General features: G+C 39.6%; 1 protein-coding gene and 1 long non-coding RNA gene across 5 annotated transcripts; one reads left to right on the top strand and one right to left on the bottom strand.

The window, feature by feature from the left end:
• Positions 1 to 5,937: 5,937 nt before the first annotated feature.
• On the top strand, positions 5,938 to 10,462 carry LOC135265088 (uncharacterized). Of its 2 annotated transcripts, none has more exons than XR_010332846.1 (2): positions 5,938 to 8,259; positions 8,867 to 10,462. It is a non-coding gene; the product is annotated as an uncharacterized LOC135265088 (long non-coding RNA). The 2 variants fall into 2 exon arrangements; XR_010332845.1 differs by having other exon boundaries at positions 5,938 to 8,370.
• A 936-nt stretch (positions 10,463 to 11,398) lies between these two features.
• On the bottom strand, positions 11,399 to 14,550 carry LOC135265085 (Golgi-associated plant pathogenesis-related protein 1-like). 3 transcript variants are annotated; one of them, XM_064354333.1, is made up of 6 exons: positions 14,425 to 14,550; positions 13,707 to 13,733; positions 13,129 to 13,338; positions 12,871 to 12,948; positions 12,331 to 12,480; positions 11,399 to 11,728 (listed from the first exon to the last, which is right to left on the bottom strand). In XM_064354333.1, the coding sequence occupies exons 1-6, from the start codon at positions 14,519 to 14,521 to the stop codon at positions 11,724 to 11,726; spliced, it is 567 nt and encodes a 188-aa protein (XP_064210403.1). In that variant the 5' UTR covers positions 14,522 to 14,550; the 3' UTR covers positions 11,399 to 11,723. The 3 variants fall into 3 exon arrangements, with proteins under 3 accessions (XP_064210403.1, XP_064210401.1, XP_064210402.1); XM_064354331.1 differs by having other exon boundaries at positions 11,399 to 11,704; XM_064354332.1 differs by lacking the exon at positions 13,707 to 13,733 and having other exon boundaries at positions 11,399 to 11,704; positions 13,129 to 13,357; positions 14,417 to 14,549.
• Between the last annotated feature and the right edge of the window lie 11,384 nt (positions 14,551 to 25,934).

Raw genomic sequence — 25,934 nt, 5'->3', positions numbered from 1 at the left:
TTGGCTATTATTGGCCATAGTATATTTGTAGCTGGATTAATGGATTAATGTCCTATTTTGAAACTGAAACAAAGTATCCAGAAAGATTCAACATGAAGGATGTCATTACAATTGACACGATGCATAATGCTATAAATTTCAATCACATGCGATAAATTGCAATCTTTTGTCTGAAATGGTATTCATTTAGCCAGTATGACACTAATGGAATACGTACGTCCTAATACTTACTAATTTCCCAAAATGCATATGGTTCTCTGCTGAAAACCCAGCGTAGATCAGTGGTTCTTATGGTTATGATGGTAACAGCCATAATATCCTGTTTCCACATTCAGAAGACACGGTTTTTCGTGATTATGTATTCTTTATTGTTATCAGCAAGATCTACGTTCAAGTGTTCAAGCAGTGCGTGGGTACTTTGGTTGAAGCATTTATCCATGGCTTGAATAATGAGGAGAAATGTCCTAACGTTGATGCATGCACTCACGTGATTATGTATTATTCAGTCTGCGCAACAGTCAAAGTCATTATTCTTTTACTCGTGTGGCAAACCTGTGTCGGTTACTGTCAGCGTCAATGCAGTTCTGTTCATTTTGAGAATATGTTTATTGTCAAAAGAACTTCCAAACCTGTGCGCATAAAATAATTTAGGAAACATTGGGTAACATTGCTTTGGAATAGAGCTTGTTTAATTTGTGTGACTAAAGATGGCCATTGTTTGCTGTAACATGGCCTCATTTTGATATCAATACTTTTAATGGCAGGCCTAGAGTTAGCTAGTTTTAATTAATGCTTCTTATACATGAGTGACTTGGCATTTTTGTATGTTTTTTTTATTGAGATAATGACTTTTTGTGCTGTGTTTGTTATTTGTAACTGATAATAATAATGCATTTAAAGTCATGAACCATAGATAATTAATTCTAGTGAGATAGATGCATACACATGCATACATGCAAACACACATACTTTATAGCTCAAGGAAACACATAGGCCTGGATTCAAGGTATATTTCCTTTTACCATGAATTACAAATAAATGGAAGTGTTTATCATATTTTTTAATGGATTACGGTTAGTGTTTTTAATGGGTTAGTTTATACACGATAGACCGACTAATTGTTTGTATGTCAGAAGATTATCTATAGGCCTAACTAACATTCATTTAAAAGCATACAACTATAGTACAGTAGCCTACTTAAACAGTAGTAGTTATCAGAGAGGTGAATTTGACCATTGTCACTATAAGGAATCAATAAAACTGCTGTCATGAAATCCACCCCCCCCCCCCACCCCCCACCCCGTGACTTTTTCAAAACGTATGTAATGGATTTTCTGATATAATTTGCATATCAATACTGCATGAGGAAATAAAGTTATTAACACTTACTTAAATGCCCATGAATGGTCAAAGTGACCATCATTTATCATGCCTGAATGCATGATCATTTTGATTGCTGTGTGTAACGTTGCTATGAAAAGACTCCAACAGTACCCAGCGGCAGGCCCCCAGAACAAGGCCCTGGCTGGGCAGAGCCTGTAGTGGTAGGCCAAGGTTTTAGGGCTACCATGTATTCATGTAGCCTTCTGAGTCATGAATAGGGTTGGGTACAGAAACTTGGTAGCTCTATGGCACCGGTTCCCATACAACCGGTACCAACTGGACTGAATCGCAACACAGATGTCAATGTTTCATTTTGGTGCCATCTTCAATAACGTTACACTCGCTCTGTCGACTATGTCAGTGACAGCAGGTGCCATTAGCAAACTAGTTTACGTTATACTTGGTCAAAATACCAAAAGCAAAACTATAAAAATTGTGGCTGTATTTGACCCAAATAGGACTTGCCTTTGCAGTAATAAAACAATGTTCTTTAATGTCGTTGTTTGTTCTTTATTTGAAAGAATGTAGACTACTAGCTCAGGTAATCTATTTTAAAAAGTATTGTTGTAGCAGCTGGATCGTCAAAATCTAAATGATACCCATCTCTAATAAGGAAACAATATTATATGTAGTTTGCATTTGAAATGATAAAGAATGAATTTAATAAATATGAATCCCACAAAGATTATATAGAAAAAATTGTTTTAATTTTTTGGCAATTATTAGTTAGCAAGCAAGCTAGCCTCCACAAAAAAAAAAAAAAACAAAGATGGCAACCAGTAAATTGTTTTATTGGCTGAAATAACATCACATGAGCACTTCCTTAAATGTCCATTTTGCCTGTGTATGTGAGTATTCTGCTATTGTTACTTTGATCAGGCTACTTTGTAGGTTTTGGCAGAAGATGTAGCTGAATGTCCAATGCTGTGAATTATTGATTGTGGGGCAGGAGCATTTGTGACAATGAAATCAGCAGGAAAAAGAAGGAGAAAAATGCAAAAAAAAATCCCAAGTCTGGGCCTTTATTGTGCGAACATATGAAGTTGTACAGTATCTGAATTCTGTTTGCTTGAGGTCAGAAGGTACAGAAAGCAATGTTCCTAAGGGATGAGAGTCTGTGGTCATTATGATTACTTCTGTAGGAAACCCTGAAAAGTGGCAAGCTCTCAGTGCAGTATAGGTATGGCCGTGCTCCGCCAAGCAGTAACTTGATGGATGGCATACTTCTGCCATCCCAATTGCCAGTAAAATTCTGAAAGGCAATGGATGAGAACCGTAGGCCTGGTTAGTTCAGAGGGGAACGCACAAGTACCAGATGACATTAGGTACAATTTAAGAATCCTACTTTACTACGGCCACCAAGTTTTGTGTATCATATGACCTGCAGGGTTTTTAACTTGCATTTCAATATCCTCTCAAATGACACTTCGCCGACACAGGACATTGTTCAAAGGAAGAGATGTTATCATATCGTAACCAATCAGTGACCTTCCTATGACTAGTATTGTTCTTAGGACATCCCAATGGAATATTACGTCATAACTTTCAGGGGACAAAATATGGACGTTACCGAATGTCCCCATGATGTCCCCCCCTTGGCTGGGTTCTTCTTGTTCGTTTACCTCCAATGGAATATCTCTTATTTTTTCCTTTTTATTATTTGTTTTGCTTGTTATTTAAAAAAAGATAAATGATTCCAGAGCTTGGCTTAGTGCCTTTAGGTTGAATTTCCATCCACTTGTCAATCTCCTGGATGACATCACAAATCTATAAATAACTAGTTTTGTCATATTTGGAGTAATATTTTCTCAGTTTCAGGGCTGAAAAATCTCCATAAATCCACTGTAAATGTAGACTGTTCTGTAAGGTTAATAATTTTGGCCTTCGAACAAAGCAATGCTGTCAGCAAAGTGGTGCATCAGCATTTCTGGTAAGGCTCTAATTTAGAGATGAAGATAAGAGATTTTTCATAATGGCATTGCAGATTGGCACTGGAAAAAGGTGGGCTTGTGTGCTATAACCAGAGTCAATGGAAATTTTTGAATGTTTTACATGCATTCAAATATGGGATGGGATAGAGCACAGTTGGCCAGTATGGCACAGAACAAGCATAAATGGGCCAGTGCTCACAATGCATTTACAGTAATCATCACGGCAGAGAAGCTAGATGAGATGGCCACATATAGAACATGTTAATTTATACGTTAACTTTGTGCTTCTCAAGGTTTAGCAATTTAAAGTAATTTCAAATATTTGTCCTTGCCTGTAGGACTCAAACATTGAACAGAAGAGTTTGTTTAATGACACAGGGAGCTCAGCCATTGCTCCACTTAACACAGACTTGCTGATTAAACAGTTGTGTCACTGTGCCATGAGGATATAAAAAACACTACTCTGCAAGATTTGTCCGGCAGCTGGTGTCTAAAGCTTTCATTATCAAAAAGAAATATCATCCCCCTTCTCTTCAACCAAGCCAGATAACTACCCTGACTTTACAACATACTTTAAAACATCGAGAAGCCCACATCGCTGTTCTTACAGACACCCTACATTAGCCTCATGCATATGATACACAAATATAAGCGCTAGCCAAGTGATTGGGGCCAAACCATTAATGCGATCTTCATGAGCGTGTGAATTTCTTTGCAGCCAAGCACTCTTACAACAGCATAGCTGGGACACAGAGCACTCACATGCAAAGCGCATTCAAATATATGTACAGTGACTTGTGAATATGGCGGCTTTGTAGGGAGAGAGCATAGGCTGTGGTTTAGAGCTGAGGAAGTCTGATGTCAGCAGCAGTTCAAAGAGCAGAAAGTGCTGGAATGAGGGCAGGGTATTAATAGTTAATATGTGCAGTGGAGTGGTATGCCGTGGGAATGATGACATATCTCCGGCGTGGGTGCAGTTGTTGTGCGCCAACAGGGCAGAGGGGATGTTTGTAGAGGGCGGGGCGGGGGGTTATCCCCAGTAATCTCAACTGGGAATGGGGGTTTACTTGGGGTGCTCAGCAAATTCAGGTCACACCGCCATTGGTATTTTGGGGTGGTGAGATGGAAGGTGAGCAGCTGGTGGCAGGTTCTGAGATGATCCCTGAGCGAATCTCAGGTTTGCTGGATGTCAGCCTCTGTGAAAAGATTCCTAAAGAGGATGTGAGAATGCGGTGAATCTTACAGGAAGAGATTGCTTTTGGTCTAGCCTCATTCTCGTGACAAGCACCTCGCTTAGCTGTCTGTGGGGATACGGAAAGGCTTTGCTTGCGGTACTTGGGGTCAACTGGGAAAAACAATGGCGTTTCATGGAACGTGGCATCATTCTGGCAGCCACGCAGGTCAGTGCAAGCGTGTCTGTAGGCCACTGACATTCTGTTGGTCCACGTACACTGAGCAACAGTTGAAGAGCTCAAACTGGGTCAACCTGCTCTGTTACACAGTACACAGAAGCACACCCAAACTCCTTTTCAGCTCCACAGGGAAAAAATATATTTGAAATGGTCATGGCTAACACATTTGCAGCTCCTGAAATAAATGTTTTTTTTTTTCAAAATTCAAAAAGTAAAATTGGCATTATGTAAACCTCAACACAATTTAGATTTTTAAGCCCTGACGTTCTCTTCATTGTGTCAAAATTGTAGTTCACAGTAAAATTCAGGCCGGATAAGGGATGGTACTGTATGTTGTAAGATTAGCCGCTGCTGCTGCTAACCACATGAAAGGAGTCTGTCACTCCCACAGGACGTAACTCCCTGCATCTCATTGTTACTGAGAGACAAAATGGGAGATTCTGATTTCATTCAGCATCAAGCAGGAACACCCAAACAAACAAACCTTAAAAAAAACCATGCAAACACCACCCCCCGGCAACATTTCCACCAATTGTCATAGGTACAATAGCCATGCTTGAGCTTGGCTGTATGGACTCTACACTCTGGAGCGAGCTTGGGCATTTTCCCTTGATGCTTAGCTTGTATAGAAAGGTACACAGAAGCATGCTGATGGACAGCTCCTCTTAAGGGGTAAAGGAGCTGCTGGTGGGTGGGTGGGGTCCACCCAGCTGCTGATGGTATCATGCAGACCTCCATCTCCCCTCCCTCAGATCTCTTGGGGGTTTGTTTCCACTGCTGGCTCCCATACTTCCACTGCTGCAGCTCATGTATAATTCATCCTGTCAGAAAAGAAAGGCCAGAATATCTGCCAATGACAGTGAGTTGGGGCAGAGAAGGGAGAGGTTTAAGATGAGCACGCCTTAAATTTGAAGTATCTTTATTTATAAAGTTGGCTCTACAATCATTGTTGCATCTCTGGTGGTGAAAGAGGAAAAGATACCAAACAATCTTTCCTGCATGAATAGCGTTTAAAAATAGCACCTTGAACAAGGGTTCCTTTTTTATCTTAGTTCCTTCTTCCTTCTGCATGTGTAAGCATGCGGCACAACCACAGTTCAGTGTGTCGGGTAGTATGAAGGAAATCAGGCCAGTGCTAGCTGGGTGTTTCTGATGTGTATCAGTATACATGCAGGGAATTGTGGGGAAGGATGGGGAGAGGAAGTGTGTTCTGCAGCTCTGAGAGTAGAGTTTGGGGGGGGGTGGGAAAGGGTGCATTATGGCCTTTTGGGTAGGCATTGCCAGGGTGTGGCTTGGGTTTGCAGGCTGATGCTGGATGGGAGCAGCTGTGTTTTTGGTGCCAGCGCTGCCCTGGAGAGAGATCGATAATGAGTCCTGCAGATTATGTTACACGCCACAGCACCACTTCTATGCCGGTAAGCTGCCACCGCAGCCCTTTCCCTGAGGCTTCACTCCCCATCGATGTGCTGTTATCTTTGTGTGCCCAGCTTCAGTACAAATCCTCACACCTAATCAGGAAGCACTCCATCCACAGAGGGAAGAGTGAATTAGGTTCCGCAGTAGGTAAAAACTGGTGTGTGATAAATAATAAAGATGTGGGGAGAAGGGGATGTTGTTGGAAAAGTGCGTTTGGCAGGTACCGCACCCCCCTGACTCCAAATCTGATCATCTTCCTGTCCCCCGCATGTGCTCACCCTGCAAATCTCTTGTCCCTGTCTTGGCTGCCGGGACGAAGGAAAGTGGCCACGCTGTTTGACGCTGATGAATGTGGACGCTTGCTTCTCAGGCAGCGGCGCTCTTGCTCGCCGACGACTGCAATCCTCGGGAGGAAATGAACTTAAATGAGCTGCTCTGCATAACTACAAAGGACACATCTGCGTTACTGTGAAGTCTGAAGATGCAGAACTGCACAGCAATAAGCTCTGCAGCTACCGCGCACGTTATTACTGTAGATCCTGGGTTCTCAACAGGGGGTCTGCAGAGGTGCCCTAGGGGGTCCCTGATTGCACTCTCAAGCACAACCACCCCTCCCCCCACCACCACCAGTTTTTGCTCTTTATTAAATTTTTTCTTTTTTTTTTAACTATAACCCTTTTAACTTATTATGGTGGGCCCCCTGATGCCTTTAAGCCTGGGTGGGCATCCCTGGATCAAGGCTTGTTGAAAACTCCTTCTGTGGTTTATAAAATCAGATGACAGTCATTATTGCTGTTACTATCCACGTACTTTTATTTCTTACTGTAGATGTATATTTAAACAAATTATGTTCAAAATCACCATTTCCTCCGTAAGAGTGGCAATTGGGTACAGTTCACAATTGAATAATAATAATAATAATAATAATAATAATAATAATAATAATAAATAAGCTGTCTAAATTCATTCAAGATCATTTTAAATTCAAGATAATTGTTCCTTGTGTTGTTTCATTGGAAATTGCAGCTTGTTTTACTGAAATTGCACTTTAAATCCAAAGGAAAACACGATAATTTGTGTTGCAAGTATACTGTTAGGGTGAGCAATTAGTGTTCAGAATCAGTATAGTGCTACTGCATCCTATGTACCCACAGACCTGTGCTACATTTATTTTCTTTCTTCAGCTTTTCCATCCCCTGTCTAGCTTGTCTAGCCTGTCACAAGAGGTTTCTGGCTGCCTGACATTCCTCCTTGTGTCAGTGTGGTGGGGGAGAATTAAGTGACTTTTCAACGGTGGCTCCTGTTTAAAAACAGACTGTCCAACCGCAGCTGCCGCACTGCATGTGCAACCAATCAGCAGACTCCCCGCCAAAATCAGTCATTTGTTTTTCTGTGTAAGCGCGCCAACGCTCATGTACCTGGGGGCCTAATCTACTGTGTTTTTCAGTCTCGTGAGTTGGAACGCCAATAACAGCCTTCACTCTTCACCCAAAGCAAGGTCTGCAGCTCCGCCTCCTCCCGCCCTCCCCTCAGGCAGCACTTCCTGCTAAAACCGTCTGCTCACCAATTGCTCACTTCCTCTTCACACAGGAGAGACAATACTGGATATTGTGTGACAGCCATGCAGACCAGTGTTGGTTTATACTCCTGAGGGGTATCGTTCTTATCCTAAATAAATCCTGAGACCAGTGTTTGAAATTCAGCAATATTTTAAAAGGATAAAACATGTTTCCCATGTTTTATTATCTGCTAACTGGATGCTAATGGGCTGCTAGTGCACACCATTGTTCATTCACCCAGATGGTTTTATTTCCTAAAATGGAATGGAAATTCATAATCAATTTATAATCATAATCTATATGTGATGATATAATGCTGAATACAATTATTTAGTCTTCATGTGAAACATTCTGAAATTGCTTTCTTCATCAGTACAAAGGAATACCTTTCTTCAGCTCCTTCAGGGAGCTTGATGATGCAGCTATTGTTGCGCTGAGAGCAGTTTTCTAGATTGATAATCTTTATTACAGACAATTAAACTTTGGAGCACAGTATTTTTCTGTTCCCTCTGGTCTCTCAAAAACAATTTTCAAAATTGGCTTTTGGACATCTGCTTGGTGAGGTGAATTCTAAGTGTGCTATTAATTGTGTCGTGGTTAACTTTACACCTATTTTTGTCTTGCATAACTAGGGCTATTACTGCATAGATATGGAGGACATCTACCATGGTAGGCAGCTTGGGTGATTTTATGAATCATTTCTGTTTATTTAAATACCTCTTATTGCAATATCCTACCTTTTTTCAAGCAGCAAGGCTCAGTTTAATAAGTAACAGATAAGTCTTACTAATGAATTTGTTTCAAGCTTGGCACTATCAATGCAAAGTAGCATTTTGGCTAATCTGGGTACAATGTTTCACATTGTTGTCATGAACGCTTTTAATTTTCGCCAAACGTTCTTTTGTGAATAATATAGTTGACGTTTGTACAGTCACGGATCCCCTCGGATCTGTGTAGTAATGTTCCCAGGTAGACACGTGCCTTAGCTTATCTGCGGAACTCTGCCACCCAGACTGAGGACAGCTCAGATTGTTCCCTGGTGAGCCGATTAAAGTCTCAAGGCATCAGCACACTGACTTCATCTCTATCGTCAAAGGGGGTTAGCATGAATCAGGACAAACGAGGCTATACTGGCATTCATTGCATGTGTGTTTTGTTTTTTTAGAGGAGAGGACCGCGTCCATTTTGAGTTCTCTTAGCGGATCCAAAACACCGGTGCCATCACAGGTATTTACAGTGTTCCTGTCGTCAGAAGACCAGGTTACCAGCTGTGGGGTGGATCACTGTGTGAGTGTCTTTCACCAAAGAGAATCCACCTTTAGGGCTAATACACAAGCCTTCATGGGGGATCCTGCTTGTACTTTACAGCATTTCCAGCCAATGAGGAATGGCTCAAAACTGGTGTATTTTTCTTTTTGTTGGATAATGTTGTAGTGAGTGTTCCTGCAGTAGTGTTCATCATCACACGCACGCGCGCACACACACACACACACACTCAATTCCACAATTCCGCAATTTTAGACACACTGTAGATTAACCATCTGATGGAAACTGCTTTAAATGCATGTAGCATTTTTAATCACCTAATTGTGGAACTTTTTCAAACAACTGAATTCTGTACTTTTATTCCATGTTGTTCATTCATTGAGAGAGAAATATAACATAACCACAGCACTGTACATTTGTCTGAACTGCTATAAAATGTTTTCTGTGCTAGACAGTGGATGACGACATGGACATGTATGGTTTGATGACTTTGATTCGAGGAAGTTCCATAATTTGACAAGTGACTCACTGGGGACACACAGTGGCTGCAGCAGGAACAGAGGACAGAATAAATTGGCTGTACAAGGTCTCCCCCTAGTGAGAGTACATTGAAAGTTAGTATGAATAATTGAATGCGCCACCATTTTAATGATGAAGCATAAGATTTGAGAACTCCCTTTGACCCTAGAACCTGATGATGTTATGCAATAAATTGATTAAATGAGTATCAATGCATCCTGTCTGTCAGGCAGGCAATGTCAAGGGAAACCCCATGTTGGCAGTCCTCATACTCATTCAATTCTGTACCTTACAAAAAATTGGTTAATACAGCTATAGGCACTATGTTTGACATTCAGGGCAGGCCATACCAAAATAGAGCGGAAGACCAATGTCACTGCTGACATTGTAGCTTGGTTTAATTATTGCTTGATCTAGTGTCTCTACACAGTACCTCACAAATAAGATCTGAAAATCTTTAATATGTGATGTCGCCATTATGCTCACAAGGAGAGAGTGTTCATTTATCTGTAACTTTAAAAATATGTGTTGCATTGCAGATTCAACTGAACCAATACTTATACAAGGGAAGAAATCAGTATTCCCTTAATCCTCCCTGGTCATTATGCACAGCTCAGGAGAAGAAAGGGTGTGCACCCCCCTCCCCCCTCCTCTCATTCACTAAATAAAATATACTTGGTAAGAAGTCAAGTATATTTTTGCATCTAGGTCTGGAATTCTGCATTTTATCTAAGGCTTTTTTTTCTAAGAAATATTCTGCAGTCTTTTGGTTTTTGAATATCAGCCTTGGCACATCTTTGGTTTATTTTCGGACAAACATGCTGTGGTTTGGTTATTTTCTTTCATTCATTCCTGGTGTGACTGTAACCTGTCCATGTCTATAACATTTGTTAATTGTTTTAAGGTAGTTGAACCTCGTCTTTACATTAGACGTGAATATTTGCTGTAACGTTATAAATGTATTAATTTTATTCTGGTTTCGAGTTGTACAATTTGGTAAAAGTCGATCCAACAGTTTGCAAATTAGCAAATGTACAAATTTGCCTGATTTAACTGACAATTGATATTCTTGATAATAATTACAAAATGAAATGAAATGAATTTATTTTGCATGTTGGAAAAGTGAGGGGTTTTAACTGTTGATGCATGTGCGTTCGGTATTCAGAGTGGCGCACATTAAACGAGGGTGTTATCAGTTAAAACTGCTGGGTTTGGAAAATGAAACACATTTCCCTCAATCCTCACATCACTGTGTGTTGCGGTGAAAGCTGACTGGCTGAAACTGTGGTGTCACAGCACCTGGACTCCACAGTGTCCTCCCCCCGTCTCTGTAGACGAAGGGGAAAGATAGCATTCCTCCACCATCCTCCGTGGCTTTTTATCATGCAGCATTTCCTCTTTTATTCAAAATATGACATGAACTTCAAATACACTCAAATGTAAACACAAACCAGCTGCATTCAGACCATTGCATCACAGAGGACCAACGTTTATTCACTCCCACCTGGGGAAGGAAGGACTGGAGTGGTGTCCACTGCACGTGACTATATCTGATAATATGTGCATGAGAGAAAAACAGTATCCCTGCAATAGGTATGATTTTATTTGACTGTTTTACTTTTTTTGAAGCCATTAACTCTGATACTGCTATTTTTTTGCATTTTGGAGCAGACACATTTATTTGAAAAAAGGTTTTCCCTTTTAGAGAAACTATGATGTTATTTGCACACTAGCAGGTTGTTGGGTAGCAGAGTTTTAAATTCTGCAGTGTTTTGGAACTGTTACTTCCCATTAACTTGTCTTTCAGCTTAGGTGCCAGAAGGTATTTTGTTCCAGGATATCATCCATAAATTGTTAAAGATGTTGGAGAAGAAAATGTTTGCGGGGAAATAAAGCAAAAACACTAAGCCACTTTAAGGAAAAACTGCAGTCATTTTTATTGTTGTCTTGAGAAGCATAACTTTTTTATAGTAGGTAATATGCGGATGACTGTGTATGGTGAAAGAATATGCATTTATTCATAAGAAAGCATAACTAAATGCCTGTAATACACTAGTAAAAGCTACAGAAGCATGTGACAATTATTCTGACAGGCTGATCAGTAAGGTGAGGATCAAAAGCTTCAGCCAGCGTTATAGCAGAGAGCAGAGAGGGTTTGTGTACGTAGAGAGGTCTGGGGCACCAGCACTGGGCTCCTTCTCCCCTTTGCTTCCGGCAACTGTAAAATGCACAGCCTGTTAAGCTAGAGAGAAACAATAAAAAGAAGTCAGGTGAGCATGTGTGCGCATGCACGTGTGCATGCATATGAGTGTGTCAGGGTGTGCGTGCGTGTGTGCGTGCGTGCTTGTGTGAGTGGGTGTTGCGTTAGTGAGTCCAGGCTTGGTTATTGCCTTATTGCCAGTGTTGCTGGCAATAAGGCAACACTGGCAATAAGGCAGGCTCCCTAGTATAGCAATTAGTTGTAGATTCAGAAGTAAGAAATGCTATGTTGTATGTGGATTTCTGCTTTTAGCTATTAATGTAGGAAGCCTGCTTAAAAATGGTGATATCCCTCACCCACTAAATGGAAATGGAACATCTGAAATAGAATAGCTCGATCATGGTGTCTAGCTGATAAAAACTGGTCTTTTAGATGGTTCTTGGTGCACAGATTAAGACTGGAATATCCCTCTAGTAATTTACTGAGTGAGAAAGCATCTGCTAGTACAACAGTATTTTACAATATGTGTCACTAAAGGCCAAAGTATTTTGTCAGAATCAGCAAAAAAGCAAAGAAAGCAGGACATTATGCATTTGTGCAAATGCAAGCAGTGCAGGTGTGTTCCATGATAACAGCTGGGTTACCTGCAGGCAGGACGTTGTTCTCAAAGTAGCCCTCATTGGTCATGTTGCCTGCAGGGCTGTACTGGCCCACCACAAAAACTGTCTTCCCATCGGTGGCCACGCCCACTCCAGCCTCCTTAGTCTCCTTCCACACCACCTGGGTGAAATGTCCTGTGGGCAACAACAGGGGGCGCTGTTATCTGGCTCAGACTGGAGAATAATAAAACCCTTCCGACCTTAGAAGGAGCAATACAATTTTAAAAGGAGTATAATATGACTTTACTGCCTCTTTGTTTACCCTGGGTCAATAATAAGTAAGGGCTGATATACTAACTGAAGGGTGATATGAGCCATCATGGAGACTTTTGAACAATCACTTTAGTATCCAAGTTAAGATCTAAGCATATGTGATTATGTTGATCTAGGGAGTTAAGTCAGTCTCTAAAATGCCAGTTTTCTCAAAATGGCTTGCTTTCAGGCTGAATTGCCATCATGCAGATGAACATGAGAATTTTGTGGGCATATATGAAAGTTATTTAGACGGCCGCATTGCACACTGACCTGTATTTGACTGAAATCCTGGGTCTGAGAAATCGTAGTCTTTGACCTCATTGTACCATTTGTCGACTGGGTCCTTTCCTGCAAAACACCCAAAAACCCATGAGTCCAGACCAGACACGTGAGCTCTTCACTAAGCTCCCGCCACCAGGGAGACCTCCTTAACTTTAAAAGCAAAACATTTTAATGAGGAGAGAAAGGAGCCAGAAAACTGAACGCTTGCAGCTCGCTGACGGAGAGGAAGCGGCCGCTCGCGCGTACCGTTCAGCGCTTGGGTCGCGGAGCTCCAGGAGTAGAAGAGGTTCTCGCCGTTCTTGCAGCCGCTGTGCTGGAGGGTTTTGATGGACAGCAGGTGGTCGGCCCAGGCCTGGGCTGAGGCGCAGAGGTCCTGGTTCAGCGCCAGGCTCGGAACCTGGTGTTTGGCCCGGTACGCATTGTGGGCGTCCAGGAACTCTTTCTTATAGCTCTCGCCTGATTGGACACACTGACACTCAGGGACCCGGCCCAACGGCACACAGCGTATACAGTACAAGAAAACCCCAAATTCGAAATAGCGTTGGTAATAAAATACAGATACAGAAATTATTACTAAAATCAAATGGGAATTAATTGGCGATTCATTCCTTTTCCCTGGAACAAGCTGTGAGCCGTGGTGAAAATGAATACAAAAACTACCAATATAACTTTACAGCTGATAAATGAATGACATTAATTAGTTTGGTGGAACCGGGAAAATACATTTTCAGTAGTTCAGAGATATTCCACCAATTAAAATGTGTGTCCTTACCAGACAATACTACGTTAGGAGGAAAATGGCATTCTTGTAAAAACGGACTTACTTGCCATGATGATTGTTGGTTGTAGAACTGTAATGAGAACAAAAATCGCATGCTCATGTGGGTATGCTGTCTGTGAGAATGGGAGCACTGATCCTGCGGTAGACATTTATCCTTTTGCTCTACAAATTACAAACCTGTCCAGTTCATGAACAGATTTATACTGCTGGGTGTGGTACTGAATCCACAGAGGAAGCAAACAGTGCAGAATAACTTGTAAATAAATTTACGCTTTCCAACAATGCACAACAATGTACTTTTTGTAATGCTTCTCTCCCCCTTCCCGCACACACACACACACTGGATATCTTTGTCATAGAACTGCAAAGACAAAGTCAATTCTCTTGAGATCTGGAATAGAAACACTCCTCTTGCCGAGGAGAGGTGGAATATACAGATGAACTGAATTATTCGGCTGGGGATGCTGAGGTCCCCATCTGCGGCAGTGAAGCACAGAAGTAGCGTCTATGACAAAAATGAACTGCTGTACACAATTGGACATAATGCATTTGTTGTCCATCTCTGCGCACTATAAACCAAAGTTCTGCCTCGGTAAGTACACACTGACCAGGACGCCATTTCAGTCAGTGGCTAATTGTCAATCAATCAATCAATCAATCAATCAATCAATCATTGACATTTCATGGCTACCGCAAATTCCACACTCATTCACAAAGAATAGTCATCAAACACAAGCATTGTGTTCCTCTTACATACACACCTGTTTGTTGTGCTTCTGGGGTGATTCTCCCTCCCTTTCTCTGTGTGTTTCTCCTTCTGCTGTTGGTCAGATCTGCTGCCCTATAAATACTGTACATCACAGGGAGACTCTCCGCCTCCTTGTCTACAGGCGGAGACTTCTAAGTCTTCCTTTCCTCTGTTAAAGCCTTTACCATGCACTAGCCACTTTGTGAAGGTGTGGCCCAGACTGCACTCCCCCTCCAATTTTAATTGGGGGACATAAGTGACAAACCAGGCTTCCCATGAAAAGGAGGCTTTGTGGGCTTGGTACTGCCTCTTACTCAACACCTCAACATGTGCAGGACTGCGGGGGTAGTTTACTTTATAAATGCATTAAAATGTGAGAAGATGTACATTATTTCGTTTTGTGGATTATGTTAATTGAGTGGAAAAGTATGCTGAATTTATTTTTTAAACTGTGCTGTGTGTTGCACTCTTTTTGTAAATTACCCTGTCATCTTGGAGGACATTCTTTTTTAATGCTGATTTAGTAATAGTTCTTGCAGTTAGCAGTGAAATCACCTATTAGAAACTATGCAAATTATGATATGAATAATTTGATAAGATCTTCAATTGTTTGCTTATCTTTTTGTGCTTACCTTGTGTATATAACTGTACTATAGTGTTTCATGGATGATGCCCCTTGACAGACTGCAGTGAGCATAATAAGTAATACTAACATTATGAATAACCTGAAATAGAGGAACACAATTAAATACTACAGAGCAAAGTGATGGAAGTTAGTATACAAGTAAATACAAGTTCACAAGTCTGTGAACTAATTCAATTTACATGAGATGTTTTAAACAGTAAAACAGTAACAGTACTGTGCAAAAGTCTGAGGCACCTGTAAAGAAAATGCTGTACAGCTAAGATGCTTTCAAAAATAATGAAATGAAAGGTTATAAATATCAACAAAAATAATATAAAGAACAGTAAATGGTTATAAACTAAATAAAATCAATGTTTGGTGTGACCACCCTTCGCCTTTAAAACTATATCAATTGTCTTAGGTACACTGTCCTGCAGTTTTATAAGAAAATCGGCTGGTAAGTTGTTCCAGGCATTTTGGAGAACTTACCACATTCTTCTGCAGACCTTTGGCTGTTTAGCTTGCTTCTGGCTCTCCAGGTAATCCCAGAGACCCTTGATCAAGTTTTTATCTGAAAAGTAGTCTATTACTTAAAATATACTTTATTTAACAAAATACAAAAATGTTTCTGTAAAATTTCATTTTTTGGAAAATTAATGTTTGGAAATATCAGATTTGCTCTTTTCTACTGACACACTAATTCAGAAAACAAAAAATAAACATCTAAGACCAAATATATACTATATATTATATGTAAAAAACTAGGGTGCCTAAGACTTTTGCACAGTACTGTATTTATTTTAAAAGTTGGAGTACTGTGTACAACAACAATACTAGTAATAAAGACATAGATTTTATGCAGCTTTTTAAAAATGTACTACAATACACAGATAAATAAATGGTTCAAATAAAAATGTCGACATCCAAAACAGCTTTGACTGTTCACATTTTCACATTTTATGTCAGAGGAATTTGAAATAAAATATTTACAACTACTTATAGAAGTAGATCTTATTATAAACAAGATCTTTGAATGATCACCTATGTAGTGTACAACTGCAATGACACCAGTGTTGATTGTTAATTTATATTAATTTTTTTTTTGTTTCTTCTACAGATTAAGAAATGTACAAACTCTATCCCAAAAGGGATGTGAAATAATGTCAAAATGCAAATTTCATGTGGTACATGCGCTACATGCAAATACAACATTTTTTAAAATGTGTTATTATCATAACCTGCAATTACCATTAGAAATCTGTAAGAACATGTTCCAGGTAAGTTCCAGGTAAGCTCCCTGACCGGTATACTAAGACCAAAACATGTGTGACAAGCCTTCAGGCCATTGCAAAATCAGACAATTTTTTTTGTATGTCTAGTCAAATTATTGAAAGCGAATGTGAACAGCACAACAACAAAGGAAGCAAAAAAACACAGGACTTCTAATTGAATGTATGTAAAATATTTTCTTCCTTGGGTTAAAATTGTTATCCTTCCTGTTGTTACTGCAACGTGGAGTCCCTAAACAGGTTTCTGTGTTGTGTAACAGACTATTAAGCACAGCACTTTACAAGGTGCCCGAGAGAAGAACAGGAATCTCACAAAAACCCACACATAAGCAGGGCAGTTTTTATTTGGGGGCTCAGTACGTCCCACAACTAATTATGCCCACGTAGGAATTCCAGAAATGCAGAGTGCCTCAGGTGTTATTGTTTTACACCTTACCTGTCAACCTTGATTCATTTGAATGTTATAAAATAAACAGCATAATGCACCTGAAAATCAGAGTCAGATAAAATTCATTCTTTCCAAGTTTTCAAATTTGCAAATCATGGACATCACAGGTCAGACCTGTTTTATTAGAATTTCTTAGCTACGACTGCTGTACAATGTACAGTGTTTTCCCTTGTTAAAAGATACGTGACATGTTTTTATTGAAAAACCATATCATTGAGAAACTTCTGTCATTACTGAAAAGTTGTTAAATGTCACCATAAAAGACTTACAGTAGAGTAGCTGTGTGCACATCCAACCAGTTATTTGGCCAGGTGCAGGATAAAAGTACATGTGAAGATTGGAGGAAAATGGATATCCACACACTGGATAACAGCTCCAAATATTTTATTGACTACATTTTTTTTATTTATTTTTTTTGCCTGATGAAGACCCTGTTGGGTTGAAACGTTGCTTTGCTTTTTAGTCAATAAAATATTGGGAGCTGTAATCCAGTGTGCGGATATACATTTACCATAAAAGATTCAGTCATGCAAAACACTGACAAAAAACTAAGCACAACAACCAGAATAGTCACATACATGATAGGGACAGCTTGTAATGACAGACCATCTAAGGGATTGTGGAAAAGGGCCAAGAAACAGTGATAGCCCACTAATATTAAATCCAACAACACCCTTGTTAATAAATGTAATTTGATAGCCCACTAATATTAAATCCAAGTTATTATTTGGCTTTAACACCAAATAACCTTTAAAATCATTATTTGGAGTAAAAACCGAATAATAATTTGGTTTAACTTTATTGGGTTGTGGACAAGTTGGGCAAAAAGTGATAGAGAGGAGGGTTTTCTCTTTATGAGTTGAGAGCTAAAAGTAAAAAAGGGATTATGACAATGAATGGAAAATGAGAGCAAACGCAGAAAGAAAGAGAACTTAACAGTTATGAGCTGACGCTGCCAAAGATGAATTATTTAATCTGAAATTTGCAATTGGGTACTGTGAACAATGAGAGCACGTTGTGATTAGCTCAAGTGTGTTTGATTTGATTGAAGGAGATGTTGGCAATTGGGAGAATTAATATTTGTGGGCCCACAAGCAGGGAAATTAAAAGATGAGTAGAAGATGACAGAGGCCCAAATTTGAAGGGTTTATTGCATAACTGTGTGAAGGTTTATCTGAATGAGGTGTTTTAACATCAGGCAGAATGCACGAAACATAATGTTTGTAAGGACTAAAGCTGGCAGTATACTCAGTAAGAAGAAAGAACTTCCGGATTGAGAACCACCGGCGAACATGTCCATGAACACTGTTGTCGGTATACTCAGTGAGAACGCCGCACCGTTTAAAGTCACTCCACGCCGCTGGGGCGTGAATAATTACGAGGCAGCTATTAATCGGGGCTGGAATCTCGCCCAGACCTCCAGATTCGCGGCTACACCATGGATGTATAAATAGAAGGGCTACGCAAGATCACAACACGAAACAAAAAGTTTAAAGTGTTTAAAGTGGCTTTAGTTTATCTAGCTATGCAAAAGAAGAAAAGAAGGCGAAGGAGATGGTACGTTCGCCCTCTAAATCAGAGTAGGACAGAGTATGGAGAGTTTTGTCTGTACATTTGGCAAATGCGGAGTTTAGATGAGGGGGTCCACTTTCTCTTCTTTCCGAATGTGTGCTAGGCGTTTTGATGACTTGCTGAAACGAGTAGCACCATTCATCAAACATGCGGGAACTCACAGAATTCTCATCTCTACAGAAGAGAGATTGGCGTTGACTCTCCGTACATTAGCATGTGAAGTCTGCCCTCTGAACGCTCAACCGTGACGTAACCAACCATGTGATATTTGGACCAATAGCTGAGAGGGGGAGGTTGGAGAACAAGAAAGAAGTTTTCCAAACGTTCTCCCTGGAGGCCGTCTTCTGCAACGTACAAACACACAACACCTCATCTTTTTGTTCTTCAGTTGTTCTCATTGCTTCGTTTTGCTCAAAAAGTTCTACTTCTTATGAAGTATACTGCCTACTTCAGACCAATATGGTAATTTCGGTGGGAAACCTTGAAAACGGAACTTTTATTGTTATTAGAATGGGGTATGCCCTGTAACTATGCCCAGTCACTGCCTTTTGGCCCATATAATCATTTAAATTTAAGAATGAATTTGATTTTAAAATTACAGTGTGTTATAAATTTAAATGTGATTTTGCAAAAATGTATACATTCCGTATGCTGTAAAAAAAACAAGAATCTTGCAATTTTGTAATACAGGGTGAGACGGTGGCAAAGCATTTCTGTGCTCACAATTTTTAAAATATACCAAACTCCTTTTAAATGTACTTCTGAAATGTTTGGGGAGAGCTAATTGAATACCTTTTTTGTGTTAAAATGCCATGCTCTGTTTTCAATAATGACCCTGTATGTGGTAAAAATACCTTTCCTCTAATTATACAGTTATGCACTTTAAAGGTAGAAAGCAAGACACCAGATTGACAGGAAAGGAAGTGTGCTGAGCTGTATATGGCCACAGACAAAGGTTATAGCTGTCTGGGCTTGAAATGCATACCACATGGGCCAACACATTTGAACTTTACAGCCATGTGAATGTTTCGTTTGCTGAATTTGTGATTTTCCTCAGTTGGGATAAAGAAAGAATTTTACCATTGAAAATAGATGTTATTTAAAATGATGTCTCCACACATATTGTTGTGAGCTGCCCAGAACTTATTGTGGGGCGGCAGTGTTGTTTAATAGGTTAGAGACTGGTCTTGTTACCTAAAAGTCACCATTTAAATTCCCAGGTGGGACACTGCCACTGTACCCTTGAGCAAGGTACTTGGCCTGCATTGCTTTAGTACACAGTATATCCAGCTGTAAAAATGGATGCAATGTGTAAGTTTCTCTGGATAAGAGTGTCTGCTAAATGCCTGTAATGTAATGTAATGTTAAGAATGGCCTGATAAACAATTGCTGTATATGCAACTGATTTACAACAAAGAAGGATTTTGTTATTCAGCTTCTGTTGCAATTATAGATATTCTTAGTTGGAGAATTGATAAAAAAAAACAAAATATGTTTGAAAAACGTGAAAGTTTTTATTTCCGTCTTGAAAAAATCTGAATCCCCAAGACAACCATATTACTGCTGAGGAGATACAGTTCAAGACAGCTGGATATTTCCCTGAAATCTGGAATCAGCAGCTAATGACGTCGGCATGTGAAACTGGAGACAAATCTGAGCACAAGAACTACTGAGTCATTTATGTGAATGGTGATCTGGAAAAAGTTTTCCGCAGTACACCAAATGCTGGTCTTAGATTCTGGTCTTCCTTATCAATCACAATATCTTGAGTAAGAGTCACCTTGGCTCCCTTCCAAATCACTGTACATTCAACAATATTTGTACCATACACAGCCTGATAAACAAACATGTCCACCAAATTCCTGGATGGTATACAGAGTAAAATGTATGATGGCATGTTCGTAAATGATGTATTCTGAAAACAAAGGCAGTGTAATAACTGGAAATAAAAGAAGAGATTTCTTCACCCAAGGGTATGCGGTGAGACAGGGTTGTTATAACCAAAAGAACCAAGAAAAGAGTTCCTTCAGCCAGCTGGTTGAAGCTCACAGAACAGAGCAAGCACACCATCAGAGAGTTTCATGGCAGCAGTACAACAACACTTTGACTTAGAGTCAACCATATTGTAATATTGGCAGAATATATGACCAGAAATATAGAGCAAAGAGAGGTGGACAGAGCCAACACAGGTGAATCTAGCTAGCCAAGGAGAGAAGGTACGGTGATCACTGTGAAAGCAGAGGTTGAGAGAGATGTTAACTCTGTTCACTTGCCACAAATACACCTACGGCAGAGAAATTCTCTTTCCCAGTTTATCCACCATTCTTCCCCTTTTCCAAAATATGTCAGCTTGAGAGATATTGCCCATCATACTTGTAAAATGGCCTCCAGCCCTAGTAACAGCCTGTTTCTACATGCAGATATGTTTCCACATGCCACAATAAAAGACACACCTGTGTCACAACAAATGATCTCCACATTGGTACCAATAGTTAAATTCATTTTCGGTTATCAATGTACCTACTTGTGAATGCCTTATTATGATGATGATGATGATGATGATGATGATGATGATGATGATTATTATTATTATTATTATTATTATTTGTGGTGTTGCTGTATGTCTGTGTTTAACAGTATAGTAGCCCTGGTGTTCTGTACTGTAATTTGCATATTCTGTAGATGCTTTGGTAATCCTTCTTTGGCAATACTCTCACATTGAGGGTGTGAGTGTTGAAGAGTGAAGGGTTCACTGACACATTGCTTGGAACTTGTGTAAAATTGAGGGCTAGAAGGAAAAGGGGGCCACCAGTAAGAGTCTCTAATCTCCTGAACTTTGACATCCCAACATTCCGAAACAAACATCTTTGTGTTTTACGAAAGAGAGAGAGAGAGAGAGATACTGCCCCCCCACCCCCCTATACCCCCCCTCCCTCCACCATCCCCACCGGGAAAGGTTTACTGGCACATTCCTTTTACTGTGTAAACTTTAGGGCTAGAAGGAAAAAGCACCCACCAATAACAGTCTCTAATCACCTAAACATTTCTCAGTTGAACATGAGTAGCTCTGCCTTTCACATTTGTGTTTCTGCACTTCAAATCTGTCAAATGTGTTATCATGCAAGTGTGACTCTTTTGGCTTTTTACATTTTTTCAATTAGAGAAATGAATTAAAAAAACGTCAATGTACAGAAGCACCCACAAAAAAAAAAAAAAAAAAACCCAACAAAGATCTTTATAATGATATTGTGGTGAATTTCTTTCTGGGTGGGGGGGCATACCTAAATGAATTTTGTCCATCTGCCAACCCATAGCTACAATATAAATCAGGGCAAAAGGGTACATTAACCTTTCATATACTTTGAAATGGCCATATTCACATCACCCAGGGTGGGCTTTTCCTCGCCACTGTTGCCTCTGGTTTGCTCTATGGGGTTTAGGCCAGAGTAAACAGTGAAGCGTAATCAGAAACACCTGTGAAGACATCTGTCTCAAACATTATGGAGGACACTATATATTTTACGGTTTTTCAGCAAAATACCTGTTACAAAAAAAAAAAATGACTTCAAATACGGTTCTTTCTCTGTCATTTATTGAATTGATTTTTGTATTGTGCATCATACTTTTTAAATTTAATATGACTTAAACGTAGGGAAGGAAAGGGTTAGGGTTTGGAAAATTGTAAATGTAGGGTTAAGGCAAGGTTAGGGTTGTGTTTAGGAGCTTAGGAAAAGCTGAGGACAAGGATTTGACTTTGATTTGGTGATCCAAATCAAATCATTCACACTTGGGATGCAACACTATAGCCTTATATACTTATTCAGATATTCAGTGAAATGCCTTTTACAAAATAAATAACTTTCGACACATTGCTTTGTATTTATTTCATTGAACTGATGACATTTCAGTTGATTTTCATCAATTTTAACTGAAAATGAACCATCCAAGAGAATTCCTTGGGCTTGAATGAGGTTTTCATGTTCAAATTAGGGTTTGGATAGGGTTGCAATAAGGGTTAGGTTGAGCGTAGAAATGAGCTCCACCACTGTCATCTCTGGCAGAGAGACCACAGTGCACTGGCCGGTGAAAAGCTATGCCACCTCATCCTCTCCAACCACCCAAAAACAGACCAACGCCCAATAATAAGCCCTCAGCCTGGTCATTTGTACTATATGTTTTTAATATAGCATGACAGTTTTGTGGGCAATTAAGAATATTTTTGATATTTACAGTTTCACTGGAAGCTGTGTCTAAAATAATGCGCGAGTGCATCTGAGGGTTTGATTTAATGCAAAACAAAAATATACTTCCAGACATTCCAAAGCAACAAAGCAACAGAGCACACATTACAGGTGTTTCTAGAAACTATACATATGAGAAAACTTTCTGCAACATTTATTCGCAATTATAAACATTTAAAAAAATTATCTTTCCTTCTCTGTTGTCAATGAGTAGTAATGCCAACACAGGAAGTGCCACCACAACTTCCTTGAGAGCCTTTTGCAATAGTTCAACTTGAAAATAAGAATAATCATATTGTTTGAAAAGTAGTTTGGTAATACACACATATACAACCTCTGAAGGCAGACCTTCTCTATCTAAGCTGCTTTGGGGTTATTTGAAGTCTATTTTCTTGTTTTAAAGAATGATACACCAGAACTGCTCTTCTGTGCCCTCTGGTGGGAGACAAGCCACATGGCGGCACAAAATTGCTCCACCATAATTGTTGACACCAATGGTTTTCTGTCTTGCACAAAATGATTTGCATAGTTTCTGTTAGCCTTAACCTGGCAAAATGAAAGGTATTAGATTGGATAAACAATCATTTTCAATTCAAAGTTAAATATGTTGTTGTAGTTTTTATGAACTGATTTTAAACTATTGATTTGTATATAATTTTCAAGACTAGGCTTGACACAGTGTTCTAGTCAGTAGGAAATCAGAGCACTAATTTAGTTAGGAAAATGGTGAGCATTGTTGGGCTGAACAGCCTGTTCTCATCATTATGCTATGTTATGTTATGTTATAAAATCAAAATAATATGGTCAAATATCCCAATTTTCATATGTATATATTCTGGACATGCTGGATGATGACCATTAAGGTAGGCTCACGATACCAAGAAATATTACAGATCTATCTCAATCACTTGAAATAATTTAACTTGTTACATCTACCTGATTCATTACATTGTATGTCAACAAAATGTTTTCAATGTTCAAAAAAGTAGACTTAATTCTTAATAAAAAAACACAGTTCCTAAAATCTGTCTGTACGCCAGCAATATTTTTCATAGAAAATAAACATGTCATATATCAGTGCAAAGCTACCAATTCTTCCTATATTCAGGCAAGTAACTGAATGGGGCATAACTCGCCAACTCGCATAGTGGAACACATGAACAGCTTTAGGACCGTAGACGAGAGGAGTATTGAACAGATGAAACCACCTAGAAGAGGGGTCAGCGTGGACAACGTTCTCCTCAAACGGGAAATCTGGATGCATAAACTGAACACAGCGGCACTGTGAGGTCTTAATCAAGAATTTGATACTAGCCCATTTCTTTAAACTAATGGGTGCACCCTTGATAATTACACAGAATCATTATTTACTTACTGACTGTAATTTGACTGGATATATCTATTTATGAGACTGATTTGTTATGACATATTTAAATATGCGTTTTTTGGTCTGAAAATGTTGGCTTTCATATTTTAAGTATTCTTCGCTGTCATTTTAACTGCGTCAATGTGTACATGAGATAAGTAAGATTGTGGGCCCACATTAACTAAGTGTCATGTGATGTAACATTCAGAGTGTGAATGAAAGATGAAGTGCACTGTATTGAACGGATGAAGATCCTGTTTGGACTGAAATGCCTGTCTGCTGGTAAATGATGAAATGCAGACTTGTCTGCGGGTTTTTTCTTTGATGCATTTTGTTTTCTGTTACACCCAGCACCTGTTTGGATGTGCATCCATAATCCTGTCATGCATTCCTCACCCAGCACATAAAACTATATAGATCAACATAGATACAGGTTTATATCACCTGACTTTCCATGTGTCTGTAAGAAAATAAACAACTGGATTACGGGATTACTTCAACTGACAATGTACACATGCGTAAATACACTGCATTACACAATAAGCAACAAAACACAAATGCAATCACATCTCGCCATCAGAAGAAAATTTGTCCATTAAAACTTTACGTATCACATGAAAGTGTCAAATGCCAGTCAAATGATGAGACACAAATCTTTTCACAGAGATCACATTTCTCTTCAGAAGTTACATTAAATAATTTAGGAAACATTGGACAGCATTGTTTTGGAATATATTTTATTTAATTTGTGTAAGCTATTAAATCATATGTCCTTTTGGCTGAAAGAGGGGTGGCACGATGGTGCAGTGGGTAGTACTGTCGCCTCACAGCAAAAAGGTCCTGAGTTCAAATCCGGCATTTGTCCACGTGGGTTTCCTCCGGGTACTCTGGTATCCTTCCACAGTCCAAAGACATGCAGGTAGGCCGACTGGAGACTCTAAATTGCCCATAGGTATCAGTTTGTGAGACAATGGTGAGTGGTGTGTTTGCCCTGCGATAAATTGGCGACCTGTCCAGGGTGTATTCCTGCCACTCACCCAATGCATGCTGGGATAGACTCCAGCATTCCCCGCAACCCTGCCCAGAATTAGCGGGTATGGATGGATGGCTGAAAAAGCATTATATGTCTATTTCCTTATATGTCAATTTTGCCTGTGTATATGAGTATCCCGCGACTGGCTACTTCAGACTACTCAAAGTAGATCAGACTACTTTGACCAGATGTTGCTACTGGCAAAATGTCAGAAGATGCAGCTAAATGTCCAATGAGGAGAATTGTTGATTGTGATGATGAAAAAGAAGAACAAGGAGAAATGGAGCTTTATTGTGTGTCCGCGTGAAGTTTTATCTGAATTCTCTGTTTACTTGAGGTGAGAAGGTACAGAAGCTAATGTTATTAAGGGCTGAGAGTCCATGGTTATTATGGTTATTTCAGTAGGAAACCCAGAAAAGTGCCAAACTATCGATGTTGTATACGTATGGGGCATGCCCTACCAAGCCAAAACTTGGTGGATGGCATACCCGCCATCCCAATGCAAGCATCAGAATGTTTAACATTAGAATTTAGGAATAGAGTTTGTTGCTCTTAGAGTCGATTGACACATTTGCACACCTCTTCCTCTCACAGGTTATTGTTATGGTTGGTTTTTGCCTCAGTCTCCTGTCATACATGACTTTGGACTGATCGATCGATCAATAATTTTGTGTATTTGCATAGTGGATACAAGTAATACTGCAATTTTAGTTATCGTTTGACAGTAGTTACAACAAAGTGAACATTCCAATGACGTAACTACAGTATAACAGTAACTATCAGTTTTGGTATGACTGTAGATAAACACGTGCTACAGTTATCAATAAGTCTGATAACTGGTGACAGCCAGTTCAGTAAAGTAGTGGGTGGTGAGAACTTATGGAAGGTCCACTATGGTGCGCTTCCTCAGTGTCTGGAAACGATGTTCGGTCTCATTTTTTCAGCACCA

Source organism: Anguilla rostrata, chromosome 10, assembly GCF_018555375.3.
Source record: "Anguilla rostrata isolate EN2019 chromosome 10, ASM1855537v3, whole genome shotgun sequence".
NCBI classification, from domain to species: Eukaryota; Metazoa; Chordata; class Actinopteri; order Anguilliformes; family Anguillidae; genus Anguilla; species Anguilla rostrata.
The sequence above is the reverse complement of the archived record's forward strand: the minus strand, read 5'-3'. Positions and strand labels throughout refer to the sequence as shown.